Here is a 15,435-nt window from a genome sequence, read left to right on the forward strand (position 1 = left end):
GTGGTTTTAACAGGAATTTAATTTTACAAAGTAGGGCGTGTGTTCTTGCTGCTGGCAATGCTCTTGCCGTGACGTTTTTTTTTTTAGTTTTTTTAACCCCAATAAACACACGCACACACTTGTATTTATTCGGCGAATTTCGTGGGGTGTCTACTGCATTTATTAATACATATTCCAGGCTCTGTCGCAGCTGTCTAAAGACGTATTTTCTCGACACTTGACACACACTTGATATAGTTGAATGCTTATTTTTGCTTACTTTTATTATTCACTTTTATTTTCATACGTGCAATGGTAAACAGACACTCAGAAATATACCGAAACTACGTCACAAATTTCAAAATATGCCGAAAATATACTGACGTATTATTTGTATTCAAGCTGAATCAAATTGCTTTCGGTTGAATACTAGCTAGCAACGACTATCAGCACTGGACACATATTTTTAACCGATAATCTAATCAATTTTATATAAAAGTGGCTAATTTTAAGTACCATCTTTATTGGCATTGTTTATAAAATAAGGTTTCAATAAAAAATGTCAACAATTTCCACTAAGTTTATTTCTTTACATGGTAACTACCCATTTGCTACATATTAAAATCATTTTTATAAAGGGGAATATGTGTACTTTTCAAAATTGTTGGCCCGTTCTTTTCCATATAAGCTCCATGGAAGCGCCAGTGTGAAAAACCCCCGTTATGCATATTTTTACATTCCTTTTTTTTATATTTTTGAAAACATTGAGATTTTGATAGCAGGTGATCAAGATTTCGATGATTTCCCGCATTAATAATCGATGTGGCTCTAAATTGCATTTTTACACGACTTCTACATTGGGGCATTGGCCAAGAGGGTGAGTGCATAACCTTAATATACTGGAAAATACTATGGAAAGTATTTTTATATTTTGCAAGGTGTGTGAGCCAGACATTGTGGCAAGAAAATTAGTGTACTAAGTGACTTGGCGATAAAATATACGGTCTGAAATATGCCACATATACCCACTTAAGACCCCTCTATTTAAACAGTCATTGTAGATATCTCCTATCCCTTCTTTTACTCACAAAAAAAAAACCCACTATATCCACGATTTTCACTAAGTTCGGTGCAATATTAAAATACCCCTTTGGCATACAATGGGCTAATCGTTCTGTGATTTGATATTATTAGCTTGCTAGGACTTTATAGCTGAACATGAAGTTTATCCGATTGATAGATTATTTTTCTAAAATAGTAGCCAACTTTTGCTAGTCATTCTTATTGGATTTGCTTAGAATTTTCACGAGTTTTCAAAGTGAAAATTTTGAAAAATATACCGCTAAAAATTATTGTGTAAAAAAAGCACTACCTTTAAAAAAACTGCATACAAAATACCAGATTAAATTGTTAAACAAATTCCAAGTCCCCAATCTATCAAAAAAAGTTTCCTTGCCAGGTAAAAAAGAGGTGAATATTATTATTATTAGTACTATTTTCCGCGGTCTAACTCGAGTTGTTATCCAGTTTAAATAAAGGGGCTTAAGTGGGCTAAGTTCGTTTTTTCATCGGTATGGCACGCTGAAAAGGCGCCATTCTTAAGAAGCGTCCCTCCATTTTTTTTAAACTCCTAAATAATTACAGCTCGACGTCATAATGCAGCGCCACAGGGAATTATATAAACAGCAATCACTTGCTTTCAGCCCACGCAATTTCAATGAGCAGAACCGGGAACTCCAGAATGCGGCGCGTGCAAAACAGCGCGAGAATCGTTTTTAAAGCAACCGCATTATTAGTGTTAGTCCAACTCCCATCAAGCGTGCGGCACCTATACCGCCCTCAGAGGAGGCGCAGCCACGCCTTACCTATGTCGCTCCTCCTAAGGAGAATCGAAAACCAGAGCTGCCTCAGCAGCAGAGGAAACCCACCCGGGACCTTTACATAAAGCGCTTCGTGGATTGGAAGGCTGCCAGGAAGGAACAAACAAAGAACGAGCAAATTGCTCGTCGTGGTCAAAAGATGTGCACATATAAAACCGAAACACTTACACCTGCGACAAACCCCCAGAAAGAGCAGGAGAACGCTCCGGCATTTGTGCCGCCAAAAAGGCACTCCTTATATGTTTTGTCAAAAAAAACTCAGTGTACGCAGACGGCAGCGGAGAGGAAACAGCCTTTGGCAACCCAATTGCGTACCCAGGGTCATCCATCCAGATTGCGCGCTCAGCCTGCGGCAACCATGGCAAAGCTGCAACATGCAACGTCGCGTCCTCAACCGGTCACTGTGAAGACCCAAACATCAAACATGAAACATCAAACATCAGCAAGGAATGTCCAGCCAGCCACAGTGAAGCCTGCACCTTCACGTGCATTGCCCTTGAAGCCTACAGCAGGCCCAAAGCCCAAGGCAGCGGATTTGGTCGTTGGACCTTCTGCAAATGGGGTTGTTCATTTGCCAAATGTGAGGACGCAACCATTCGAAAAGCCGGCCGTGAGTAAGCCCACCTTAAAAATACCAGCAGTGAAACCAAAGCCCATTCAAGGAGGTGGCGGAGGGGGAGCTGCGGGAAAATTTAAGTCGACCGCAGTAGCAAAAGGGCCGGCAATAAAAAACAAGCTTGCCAGCCAATTGTCGACCAGAATGAAGGCCAAGAGCAACGTCAGCGCTGGAAGAGAAGATAAGTTTCCCTGCTCTGGCCACATTCACGCAGTGCAAGACGAACAATTGCAGTCAAGAAATGATAGAAGCCTTGGGTGAGATTTCAAATCTGAGTCCAGTGGGTCCAATGAGCAGCCACCGAGATTCGAAAGCGAAGCGGAAATTTGACTTTTCTAGGTACTCTTTGATAAAAACGGCAGCTGAAGAGAGTTTGATCTTGGATCCATATCTGGCTAAGGGTAAGTACAACAGGAATAAAATGGAGTAAAATGTAATATTATTGGTTTCCAGATCCAGATGATAAAGAACAAGAAAATTCTACTCTGAAGGCAGCTGCGGAGCAAACCCCTCCTCGCAGGATTTCCGATGAGTAGCCCAACTACTTAAGTCCATATGTGAGCGTCTCGCGCGGTAAAGTCAACTCTCGCTGTGATCGTGAGAAGCGAAACAGCATGTATTTGCCCGGTGAGGAGTATCCTGTTGCCAATCGGCGGGCCCTCGAGTTGGTGCTCTACTTTCGCATACAGCTGGAGAATGAGATTCGACGACTGCGAGATATCTGCAGCGAGTGGGAAGCCTATAGCAGGGAGAATGAGGCGCATCTGGTTGAGACGGGCGGCATAGATATGATCAATGTGGCCATTGGACAGACAAATTTGCTCTCTACCAAGAAATTGATGCAGTTCAGCGGTCTGATTGACCGTTGCGGGGCGTGAGCTACGGGCAAGAACCATCGACCCTACGATGGCAGCGAGGAGACGAAACCCGTCCAGGCAGAGGATCTGGAACATGCTGCGACTCCAGAGTGAGAATGTTGACAAGCGCTTTGATAACTTGAAGCGATGGAAAAAGAACAATTGGCAGGACCCCGATGCAGTTGAGGAATCGAAAATACCAGCCAAGCCTGTGGCCAAACCAAAGTCTAAGCTGGGCAACAATTTAAACGCTAAGCCCAAGGTCAAGGCCAGCAGTAACTTGATGCAATTACTCCGCAAGGCCCATGCTGAAATGAAAAAGGCTAAGGCGGATGTGGTATCAGCGGACGATGCCCCGCAAACTCCATCTCGCAGCAGCACTCAGCGTGTGATCGTAGTACGCGACCGTCGGTCCTTCTCTCCTGCTCGCACCGTCCTGCGCATGTCTGTAGGCGAGAGCCGTTCTTCCAATGGTGGCAACACTCTGCTCAAGTCTGCTATATTGGCCGCAGCCGAACAAAACGCTCTTAATCATATCCCCCCTCCCAATAAGGGACGCCAGTCGATTCTGAAAAAACCAGGGACCAGCAAGCGTGAAAGTCGTGGAGTTAGATCTCTGTTAGATCTCACTATAAAACGTATATCTCAGAATTTCGCCCCACACCCTTCCGCCCCCACAAAGGACGAAAATCTGTTGCATCCACAATATTGCACATTCGAGAAAACTAAAAACGCAGAATCATAGATAATGACCATATCTATCAAATTGCTGAATCAAGATCAGATTGGATCATTTTTGTAGCCAAAAGCAAGAAATCAATTTGCAGTGGCTACGCAGCGCCCGACGTCACGCTCAGACTGATTTTCTGTCTCTCTATTAGCGGCGTCTGCCGGAGGAGAGCCATATTGACTTAGTATCGGGTATAACTGTAGAGTTGCGGTGTCCGCAGCAACTCACAACGTTCCCCCTCGTTTTTGTGTTGTTTTATCAGCCTTGAATGCACCACACTCACACACGCGCACAGCATACATACATATGTATGAGGGTTTCTATCGTATTTTCCAGCTCTGTTGAGATTAAAATAGTGCTCTTATTACTTTGATTTCCATTTTATTATACAGTCAAGGAAAAAAGTCAACATACAGCACCGATTTTTCAATATTTCGGGTTTTCGCAATGAAAATTAAAAAAGTTGGTATGCCATTATTTAGGACACTTAAAGTTATTATTTCAGAAAAAAAAACTTAAACAAAAATTATGTATACTTAAGTTACAACGAAAAAACATAAAATGTTCACGGAAAAAAGTGTACATACAGCCTCTATGCTTTTGTATTATAGTCTCAAAGTAATCTTAATATTAATACTTTTTATACTTTTAATATTTGGTTGGTCCACCATTGGCATCTATTACAGCCTGTAGTCGTCGGGGCATCGATGCCACCAAATTTTCGGTTGTTGTGGGCGGAACTTCGGCCCAAGCTCGAATGAGGGCGGTTTTGAGGCTTTCCCGACTGCTGATGAACCTTGGCGTTTCAAACCGATTGAATGTACATATGTGGTTTTAACAGGAATTTAATTTTACAAAGTAGGGCGTGTGTTCTTGCTGCTGGCAATGCTCTTGCCGTGACGTTTTTTTTTTAGTTTTTTTAACCCCAATAAACACACGCACACACTTGTATTTATTCGGCGAATTTCGTGGGGTGTCTACTGCATTTATTAATACATATTCCAGGCTCTGTCGCAGCTGTCTAAAGACGTATTTTCTCGACACTTGACACACACTTGATATAGTTGAATGCTTATTTTTGCTTACTTTTATTATTCACTTTTATTTTCATACGTGCAATGGTAAACAGACACTCAGAAATATACCGAAACTACGTCACAAATTTCAAAATATGCCGAAAATATACTGACGTATTATTTGTATTCAAGCTGAATCAAATTGCTTTCGGTTGAATACTAGCTAGCAACGACTATCAGCACTGGACACATATTTTTAACCGATAATCTAATCAATTTTATATAAAAGTGGCTAATTTTAAGTACCATCTTTATTGGCATTGTTTATAAAATAAGGTTTCAATAAAAAATGTCAACAATTTCCACTAAGTTTATTTCTTTACATGGTAACTACCCATTTGCTACATATTAAAATCATTTTTATAAAGGGGAATATGTGTACTTTTCAAAATTGTTGGCCCGTTCTTTTCCATATAAGCCCCATGGAAGCGCCAGTGTGAAAAACCCCCGTTATGCATATTTTTACATTCCTTTTTTTTATATTTTTGAAAACATTGAGATTTTGATAGCAGGTGATCAAGATTTCGATGATTTCCCGCATTAATAATCGATGTGGCTCTAAATTGCATTTTTACACGACTTCTACATTGGGGCATTGGCCAAGAGGGTGAGTGCATAACCTTAATATACTGGAAAATACTATGGAAAGTATTTTTATATTTTGCAAGGTGTGTGAGCCAGACATTGTGGCAAGAAAATTAGTGTACTAAGTGACTTGGCGATAAAATATACGGTCTGAAATATGCCACATATACCCACTTAAGACCCCTCTATTTAAACAGTCATTGTAGATACCTCCTATCCCTTCTTTTACTCACAAAAAAAAAACCCACTATATCCACGATTTTCACTAAGTTCGGTGCAATATTAAAATACCCCTTTGGCATACAATGGGCTAATCGTTCTGTGATTTGATATTATTAGCTTGCTAGGACTTTATAGCTGAACATGAAGTTTATCCGATTGATAGATTATTTTTCTAAAATAGTAGCCAACTTTTGCTAGTCATTCTTATTGGATTTGCTTAGAATTTTCACGAGTTTTCAAAGTGAAAATTTTGAAAAATATACCGCTAAAAATTATTGTGTAAAAAAAGCACTACCTTTAAAAAAAACTGCATACAAAATACCAGATTAAATTGTTAAACAAATTCCAAGTCCCCAATCTATCAAAAAAAGTTTCCTTGCCAGGTAAAAAAGAGGTGAATATTATTATTATTAGTATTATTTTCCGCGGTCTAACTCGAGTTGTTATCCAGTTTAAATAAAGGGGCTTAAGTGGGCTAAGTTCGTTTTTTCATCGGTATGGCACGCTGAAAAGGCGCCATTCTTAAGAAGCGTCCCTCCATTTTTTTTAAACTCCTAAATAATTACAGCTCGACGTCATAATGCAGCGCCACAGGGAATTATATAAACAGCAATCACTTGCTTTCAGCCCACGCAATTTCAATGAGCAGAACCGGGAACTCCAGAATGCGGCGCGTGCAAAACAGCGCGAGGATCGTTTTTAAAGCAACCGCATTATTAGTGTTAGTCCAACTCCCGTCAAGCGTGCGGCACCTATACCGCCCTCAGAGGAGGCGCAGCCACGCCTTACCTATGTCGCTCCTCCTAAGGAGAATCGAAAACCAGAGCTGCCTCAGCAGCAGAGGAACCCCACCCGGGACCTTTACATAAAGCGCTTCGTGGATTGGAAGGCTGCCAGGAAGGAACAAACAAAGAACGAGCAAATTGCTCGTCGTGGTCAAAAGATGTGCACATATAAAACCGAAACACTTACACCTGCGACAAACCCCAGAAAGAGCAGGAGAACGCTCCGGCATTTGTGCCGCCAAAAAGGCACTCCTTATATGTTTTGTCAAAAAAAACTCAGTGTACGCAGACGGCAGCGGAGAGGAAACAGCCTTTGGCAACCCAATTGCGTACCCAGGGTCATCCATCCAGATTGCGCGCTCAGCCTGCGGCAACCATGGCAAAGCTGCAACATGCAACGTCGCGTCCTCAACCGGTCACTGTGAAGACCCAAACATCAAACATGAAACATCAAACATCAGCAAGGAATGTCCAGCCAGCCACAGTGAAGCCTGCACCTTCACGTGCATTGCCCTTGAAGCCTACAGCAGGCCCAAAGCCCAAGGCAGCAGATTTGGTCGTTGGACCTTCTGCAAATGGGGTTGTTCATTTGCCAAATGTGAGGACGCAACCATTCTAAAAGCCGGCCGTGAGTAAGCCCACCTTAAAAATACCAGCAGTGAAACCAAAGCCCATTCAAGAAGGCGGCGGAGGGGGAGCTGCGGGAAAATTTAAGCCGACCGCAGTAGCAAAAGGGCCGGCAATAAAAAACAAGCTTGCCAGCCAATTGTCGACCAGAATGAAGGCCAAGAGCAACGTCAGCAAGTACGTAGGTCTTCAAAAGAATGTTTGAAATCGGCCGGAGCTGATGAGAGAGTTGGTTGAGGCTGGGACCACTGAACTCCCACTGCCTCCCAATACGCCGCTGGAAGAGAAGATAAGTTTCCCTGCTCTGGCCACATTCACGCAGTGCAATACGAACAATTGCAGTCAAGAAATGATAGAAGCCTTGGGTGAGATTTCAAATCTGAGTCCAGTGGGTCCAATGAGCAGCCACCGAGATTCGAAAGCGAAGCGGAAATTTGACTTTTCTAGGTACTCTTTGATAAAAACGGCAGCTGAAGAGAGTTTGATCTTGGATCCATATCTGGCTAAGGGTAAGTACAACAGGAATAAAATGGAGTAAAATGTAATATTATTGGTTTCCAGATCCAGATGATAAAGAACAAGAAAATTCTACTCTGAAGGCAGCTGCGGAGCAAACCCCTCGCAGGATTTCCGATGAGAAGCCCAACTACTTAAGTCCATATGTGAGCGTCTCGCGCGGTAAAGTCAACTCTCGCTGTGAGCGTGAGAAGCGAAACAGCATGTATTTGCCCGGTGAGGAGTATCCTGTTGCCAATCGGCGGGCCCTCGAGTCGGTGCTCTACTTTCGCATACAGCTGGAGAATGAGATTCGACGACTGCGAGATATCTGCAGCGAGTGGGAAGCCTATAGCAAGGAGAATGAGGCGCATCTGGTTGAGACGGGCGGCATAGATATGATCAATGTGGCCATTGGACAGACAAATTTGCTCTCTACCAAGAAATTGATGCAGTTCAGCGGTCTGATTGACCGTTGCGGGGCGTGAGCTACGGGCAAGAACCATCGACCCTACGATGGCAGCGAGGAGACGAAACCCGTCCAGGCAGAGGATCTGGAAGGGGGGTGGGACATGCTGCGACTCCAGAGTGAGAATGTTGACAAGCGCTTTGATAACTTGAAGCGATGGAAAAAGAACAATTGGCAGGACCCCGATGCAGTTGAGGAATCGAAAATACCAGCCAAGCCTGTGGCCAAACCAAAGTCTAAGCTGGGCAACAATTTAAACGCTAAGCCCAAGGTCAAGGCCAGCAGTAACTTGATGCAATTACTCCGCAAGGCCCATGCTGAAATGAAAAAGGCTAAGGCGGTTGTGGTATCAGCGGACGATGCCCCGCAAACTCCATCTCGCAGCAGCACTCAGCGTGTGATCGTAGAACGCGACCGTCGGTCCTTCTCTCCTGCTCGCACCGTCCTTCCAATGGTGGCAACACTCTGCTCAAGTCTGCAATATTGGCCGCAGCCGAACAAAACGCTCTTAATCATACCCCCCTCCCAATAAGGGACGCCAGTCGATTCTGAAAAAACCAGGGACCAGCAAGCGTGAAAGTCGGGGGAGTTATTTTCAGTACAAAGAAAAATGTACGGCACTTCAAATTCACCTACGAAGAAGGCACTATTAGCGATGACCAGGGCCCAGCAGAAAATGAGCCGCAATCCGCGTCTTAGGCCATCCACCGAGTTTATGTAGTTTATCTATCATTTATTATTTAAAGTTACGTTTTTGTTTATATGTATAGTATTATTTAATTCTGAAAATTATGTTTCAATTTCAAAGCCTTGTTTTATATATTTTTTTTAAATTAAGTACATCAATCAATCAAATAAAGGAAAAAAACGAGGGGGAACGTTGTGAGTTGCTGCGGACACCGCAACTCTACAGTTATACCCGATACTAAGTCAGTATGGCTCTCCACCGGCAGACGCCGCTAATTTCAAACGACACGACAAAGAGTGCGTGCGAGAGAGACAGAAAATCAGTCTGAGCGTGACGTCGGGCGCTGCGTAGCCACTGCAAATTGATTTGTTCCTATTGGCTATAAAAATGATCTGATCTGATCCAGATTCAGCAATCTGATAGATATGGTCATTATCTATGATTCTGCGTTTTTAGTTTTCTCGAATGTGCAATATTGTGGATGCAACAGATTTTCGTCCTTTGTGGGGGCGGAAGGGGGTGGGGTGAAATTTTGAGATACACGTTTTATAGTAAGATCTAACAGGAGTGCGGATACCAAATTTGGTTACTCTAGCCTTAATAGTCTCTGAGATTTTTGAATATCTCCAGATTTTGGTCCTTTGCGGGGGCGGAAGGGGGTGTGGCGAAATTTTGAAACAAACTCGTCTCGGTCCGATATATTAGGAGTGTGGATACCAAATTTGGTTGCTCTAGCTTTTGTAGTCTCTGAGATCTAGGCGCTAATGTTTTACTCTAAGCAAAGCCGCCTATGCTACGTGTGTGTTAGAGAGAGACAGGGCGGGAAAAAAATGAAATTGTTTTCTTGATGCTGGCTATAATAATAATACGATCCAATTCAGATTCCGCAGTCTTAAAGATATGGTCATTCTCTACAATTCTACGTTTTTGGTTTTCTCATATCTTTAAAATTGTGGATGCCACAGATTTTCGTGCTTTGTGGGGGCGGAAGTGGGCGGGGCGAAGTTTTGAAATATTTTTGTAGCAGTGACATATCACAGAAGTCTGGGTCCAAAACATCGTTGATCTAGCTCTTATAGTCTTTGAGCACTAGGCGCTGAAGGGGACGGACAGACGGACGGACGGACGGACGGACAGACGGACAGACAGACAGACAGACAGACAGGGCCCAATCGACTCGGCTATTGATGCTGATCAAGAATATATATACTTTATGGGGTCGGAAACGATTCCTTCTGGACGTTACACACATCCACTTTTACCACAAATCTAATATACCCCAATACTCATTTTGAGTATCGGGTATTGTTGTTGCTCCGTGCGTAATGAATAGCGCGTAGTTTTGTGTTTGTCGCCTTTTAGTTAGTCACTTGCTCTGTTTTTATACCCGATACTCAAAATGAGTATTGGGGTATATTAGATTTGTGGTAAAAGTGGTCGGAATCGTTTCCGACCCCATAAAGTATATATATTCTTGATCAGCATCAATAGCCGAGTCGATTGGGCCCTGTCTGTCTGTCTGTCTGTCCGTCTGTCCGTCTGTCCGTCTGTCCGTCCGTCCGTCTGTCCGTCCCCTTCAGCGCCTAGTGCTCAAAGACTATAAGAGCTAGAGCAACGATGTTTTGGATCCAGACTTCTGTGATATGTAACTGCTACAAAAATATTTCAAAACTTCGCCCCGCCCTCTTCCGCCCCACAAAGGACGAAAATCTGTGGCATCCACAATTTTAAAGATATGAGAAAACCAAAAACGTAGAATTGTAGAGAATGACCATATCTTTAAGACTGCGGAATCTGAATTGGATCGTATTATTATTATAGCCAGCATCAAGAAAACAATTTCATTTTTTCTCGCCCTGTCTCTCTCTAACACACACGTAGCATAGGCGGCTTTGCTTAGAGTAAAACATTAGCGCCTAGATCTCAGAGACTATAAAAGCTAGAGCAACCAAATTTGGTATCCACACTCCTAATATATCGGACCGAGACGAGTTTGTTTCAAAATTTCGCCACACCCCCTTCCGCCCCCGCAAAGGACGAAAATCTGGGGCATCTACAAATCTCAGAGACTATTAAGGCTAGAGTAACCAAATTTGGTATCCGCACTCCTGTTAGATCTTACTATAAAACGTGTATCTCAAAATTTCGCCCCACCCCCTTCCGCCCACACAAAGGACGAAAATCTGTTGCATCCACAATATTGCACATTCGAGAAAACTAAAAACGCAGAATCATAGATAATGACCATATCTATCAGATTGCTGAATCTGGATCAGATCAGATCATTTTTATAGCCAATAGGAACAAATCAATTTGCCTTGGCTACGCAGCGCCCGACGTCACGCTCAGACTGATTTTCTGTCTCTCTCTCACGCACTCTTTGTCGTGTCGTTTAATATTAGCGGCGTCTGCCGGAGGAGAGCCATACTGACTTAGTATCGGGTATAACCGTAGAGTTGCGGCGTCCGCAGCAACTCACAACGTTCCCCCTCGTTTTGTGTTGTTTTATCAGCCTTGAATGCACCACACTCACACACGCGCACAGCATACATACATATGTATGAGGGTTTCTTTCGTATTTTCCAGCTCTGTTGAGATTAAAATAGTGCTCTTATTACTTTGATTTCCATTTTATTATACAGTCAAGGAAAAAAGTCAACATACAGCACCGATTTTTCAATATTTCGGGTTTTCGCAATGAAAATTAAAAAAGTTGGTATGCCATTATTTAGGACACTTAAAGTTATTATTATTTCAGAAAAAAAACTTAAACAAAAATGATGTATACTAAAGTTACAACGAAAAAACATAAAATGTTCACGGAAAAAAGTGTACATACAGCCTCTATGCTTTTGTATTATAGTCTCAAAGTCATCTTAGGTTAGGTTAGGTTAAGGCGGTAGCCGGGAGGGGGGGGATAAGAGCCTCCCGCCCCCAAGCTCACTTGGACCTATAAAAGGTCCGTTGTGTTGCCGCATGGGCATGTGCCCCTTCGCGTTGCCCGAACCGTGAGAGCATACTACTGCAGGTTAAGGGCAGTCCCATCCGGTGGCTTGGATGTATTTGGACAAGGTCCCTGGTTTGATTCAAAGTCATCTTAATATTAATACTTTTTATACTTTTAATATTTGGTTGGTCCACCATTGGCATCTATTACAGCCTGTAGTCGTCGGGGCATCGATGCCCCCAAATTTTCGGTTGTTGTGGGCGGAACTTCGGCCCAAGCTCGAATGAGGGCGGTTTTGAGGCTTTCCCGACTGCTGATGTTATACTTCCGTACCAATCTTTCTAAAATGTCCCAAAGATGTTCGATTGGGTTAAGGTCTGGAGATTGGGGTGGTGAACGAAGCTGTCTTGGGGCATAATACAGCAACCAATCACGCACAACATGTGCGGTGTGCTTTGGATCGTTGTCCTGTTGGAAGATCCAACTGCTTCCCAGGCTCAATGTATCCACCGATGTGCTCCAAAATTGGCGGAACACATCGAAAAGTGTTCAGGAGTCATTGTGTACCCAAAAACAATTGCCAATTTTTTGCACAGGATGGTTTCAAGAGCCGAGTTCCACGAAAGAAACCATTGATTTCAGAAAAGAATCGGATTTTGCGCCTGGAATTCGCCAAAGCGCACTTAAATAAGGATCCAAACTTTTGGAAAAGCGTTTTATTTACAGATGAAAGTAAATACAACATTTTCGGAAGTGATGGCCGTTCCAGAGTTTGGAGAAAGGCAAACACCGCTCTTGACCCTATAAACATAATACCCACCGTCAAACATGGAGGTGGTAGTGTGTTGGTTTGGGGCGCTATGGCGTCGCCTGGAGTAGGTAATTTGGTGTTTGTGGAAGGGAATATGGATCGCTTCCAGTATAAGAAGATATTGGAAGAAAATTTGGAAACATCGGTGGATACATTGAGCCTGGGAAGCAGTTGGATCTTCCAACAGGACAACGATCCAAAGCACACCGCACATGTTGTGCGTGATTGGTTGCTGTATTATGCCCCAAGACAGCTTCGTTCACCACCCCAATCTCCAGACCTTAACCCAATCGAACATCTTTGGGACATTTTAGAAAGATTGGTACGGAAGTATAACATCAGCAGTCGGGAAAGCCTCAAAACCGCCCTCATTCGAGCTTGGGCCGAAGTTCCGCCCACAACAACCGAAAATTTGGTGGCACCGATGCCCCGACGACTACAGGCTGTAATAGACGCCAATGGTGGACCAACCAAATATTAAAAGTATAAAAAGTATTAATATTAAGATGACTTTGAGACTATAATACAAAAGCATAGAGGCTGTATGTACACTTTTTTCCGTGAACATTTTATGTTTTTTCGTTGTAACTTTAGTATACATCATTTATGTTTAAGTTTTTTTTCTGAAATAATAATAACTTTAAGTGTCCTAAATAATGGCATACCAACTTTTTTAATTTTCATTGCGAAAACCCGAAATATTGAAAAATCGGTGCTGTATGTTGACTTTTTTCCTTGACTGTATAAACAATAACTCATATATTTGATTTCGCGTTGTGTGTAGTTCTCCTCTCCTCTCCTTTCTTTAATATTCTTGGGCGAGAAAAGCGATTAAAAATACACCGACAACCGACAAGGCAGGCAGAGCGAGAACTGACAGGCGGCGGCGGCAGCGGCGAACCGACACCGACAGAGAGGGGAGTGTGTGCGTGCGTGAGCGAGCAAGCGCAGCGTTGCCAGCAGCATTTATTTAGCTAACTTAACCGATGACATCGTAAATTCACGGAAAAGCAGGTAGGAAAAAAGCAATTAAGCATTGGCTTTCCATGGGGCAGAATCGGGGTAAACCTTGGCGTTTCAAACCGATTGAATGTATGTGGTTTTAACAGGAATTTAATTTTACAAAGTAGGGCGTGTGTTCTTGCTGCTGGCAATGCTCTTGCCGTGACGTTGTTTGTTTTAGTTTTTTTAACCCCAATAAACACACGCACACACTTGTATTTATTCGGCGAATTTCGTGGGGTGTCTACTGCATTTATTAATGTTACACTTGGCTTGTTTCCCAGAGGGCAATGACGGCTAGCTGTCGACCCCAGGGCTGGGTAGTTCCCCTTGCCCACCAAATGTAGACAAAAAAGGAGACATACTACTTCTCGGGACATCAAAACTAACAACAACCTAACAACAACAAAGAAAATCATAAACAGACGGCTATCAAGTGGGTGAAGCTTGGGTGTTATCACTTCGCGCGCCCGCCCTACCTGTGACCAAACACACCGTTCATTTTGGCCACCCTCTGCTGGAACGGTAACGGCTGGCCTAATGCATGGCTACGCCACGCGTCCTCCCTCTATTTTAAATTTAATGCATCATGCTTCAATATATATCCAAGCTTTAATAATCGTAAATTGACAATTTCATCTTTCTCATTAATAAATAGCTATACTCAAAATTATCACTAACCACTAAGAAACACCAAAACGTTCGACACAAAGGCAAACAAGGAAATAACTGCTGAAATTTCGTTCAACCAACAGGGATACCCTCACCCTCAAATAACATTTAATGTGGAACGGTGTTTGGAGTCCGGATTATGTTTTTTTCTTTAAGTTCAAACGACGCGGGCGATCGCTGGCCGTGGCCGGTCAGCCCTAAATTTATATAGGTCCGTTTATACGTGTGCGCGTGTGTGTGTGAATAGGGTTTCGGGGTTTTTACTTGGTGAATGAGACCAAACGTGTGGCCCGCACTGGAAGGCGATGCAACGATCGTGCGGTGTGGCTAGAATCGCCCTGGCAGCTAAATCGTCCTCTTTCACCCTCCCCCTTCACACGTCCCGCGCTACTTGGCTCACACACGCGCAACTGGAACGAACTCACTCAGGTTCCGTTGGGCAGTCTTCTGCTCTGCAGTCGACTTTCTCGAACTCCAGTGTCCCTCTCCAGGAAACCTTCAGGCCCGGTTCTGGTGGCTATATTCCTTGCCGGCTGTTAGTAAAATTTTCTGCATTACAACCTATTTTATCGCCCGCCTTTTCTGTACTCACTTCAAACTTTCTGTTTTAAGCACAAAATTTCAAATTTCGACGTTACTCCGTCCACGTTCCACGATTTCTATAATCCAATCCACGTTTTCTAATATTTTCACTCCTATTTATCCCTTTTTCCCTTACTAATACATATAACTAATCCTATTCTCTTCCTTATATCCCCAGTGACGGCTCCAGCTCCCCCCGATGTCCCCATACACCATCGAGCCTCCCTGGACTTCCGCTGGATGGCGCGTCGCCCTCAGCCCTGGCCACCTATCGTTCAGGTGGGACTGGAACACCACCACGAGTATGTCGTCAGTCCCAGGAGGGACAACATACGCGTGGGCATGCCCACCGGATTCCGGAACACTATTGAGCACACGCCGGCGTGCCCTGCATTCTTCTGCCGCGCCCAAC

At 43.5% G+C, this 15,435-nt stretch overlaps 2 protein-coding genes and 2 long non-coding RNA genes across 8 annotated transcripts; 3 read left to right on the forward strand and 1 right to left on the reverse strand.

Moving 5' to 3' along the window:
• The first annotated feature begins 1,294 nt into the window (after positions 1-1,294).
• Positions 1,295-9,128, forward strand: LOC117191149 (guanylate kinase-associated protein mars-like). 5 transcript variants are annotated; one of them, XM_033396116.1, is made up of 4 exons: positions 1,299-1,449; positions 1,507-2,876; positions 2,929-3,796; positions 8,767-8,902. In XM_033396116.1, exons 3-4 carry the CDS (start codon positions 3,382-3,384, stop codon positions 8,871-8,873), a joined length of 522 nt encoding a protein of 173 aa, XP_033252007.1. In that variant the 5' UTR covers positions 1,299-1,449; positions 1,507-2,876; positions 2,929-3,381; the 3' UTR covers positions 8,874-8,902. The 5 variants fall into 5 exon arrangements, 3 of the variants coding, with proteins under 3 accessions (XP_033252007.1, XP_033252005.1, XP_033252006.1); XM_033396115.1 differs by lacking the exon at positions 8,767-8,902 and adding an exon at positions 8,911-9,128 and having other exon boundaries at positions 1,303-1,449; positions 2,929-3,940; XR_004473940.1 differs by lacking the exon at positions 8,767-8,902 and having other exon boundaries at positions 1,295-1,449; positions 1,624-2,876; positions 2,929-3,547.
• LOC117191166 lies at positions 6,185-6,858 on the forward strand. Its single transcript, XR_004473947.1, has 2 exons — positions 6,185-6,339; positions 6,397-6,858. It is a non-coding gene; the product is annotated as an uncharacterized LOC117191166 (long non-coding RNA).
• Positions 6,933-8,545, forward strand: LOC117191148 (guanylate kinase-associated protein mars-like). Its single transcript, XM_033396113.1, has 2 exons — positions 6,933-7,866; positions 7,919-8,545. The coding sequence occupies exons 1-2, from the start codon at positions 7,578-7,580 to the stop codon at positions 8,338-8,340; spliced, it is 711 nt and encodes a 236-aa protein (XP_033252004.1). The 5' UTR covers positions 6,933-7,577; the 3' UTR covers positions 8,341-8,545.
• Positions 9,129-11,502: 2,374 nt separating the features above from the next.
• LOC117191181 lies at positions 11,503-14,025 on the reverse strand. The gene is made up of 2 exons (XR_004473966.1): positions 13,836-14,025; positions 11,503-11,597 (listed from the first exon to the last, which is right to left on the reverse strand). It is a non-coding gene; the product is annotated as an uncharacterized LOC117191181 (long non-coding RNA).
• Between the last annotated feature and the right edge of the window lie 1,410 nt (positions 14,026-15,435).

This window comes from Drosophila miranda, assembly GCF_003369915.1.
Source record: "Drosophila miranda strain MSH22 chromosome Y unlocalized genomic scaffold, D.miranda_PacBio2.1 Contig_Y1_pilon, whole genome shotgun sequence".
In the NCBI taxonomy this organism is placed as follows: Eukaryota; Metazoa; Arthropoda; class Insecta; order Diptera; family Drosophilidae; genus Drosophila; species Drosophila miranda.

What these genes read in the sequence shown, in the direction of transcription:
- LOC117191148 (XM_033396113.1), top strand. Translation starts at nt 7,578, where the DNA reads ATGAGAGAGTTGGTTGAGGCTGGGACCACTGAACTCCCACTGCCTCCC. An exon ending in GGATCCATATCTGGCTAAGG is followed by an intron (nt 7,867 to 7,918) that starts GTAAGTACAACA and finishes ATTGGTTTCCAG; the next exon opens with ATCCAGATGATAAAGAACAA.
- LOC117191149 (XM_033396114.1), top strand. Translation starts at nt 3,382, where the DNA reads ATGGCAGCGAGGAGACGAAACCCGTCCAGGCAGAGGATCTGGAACATG.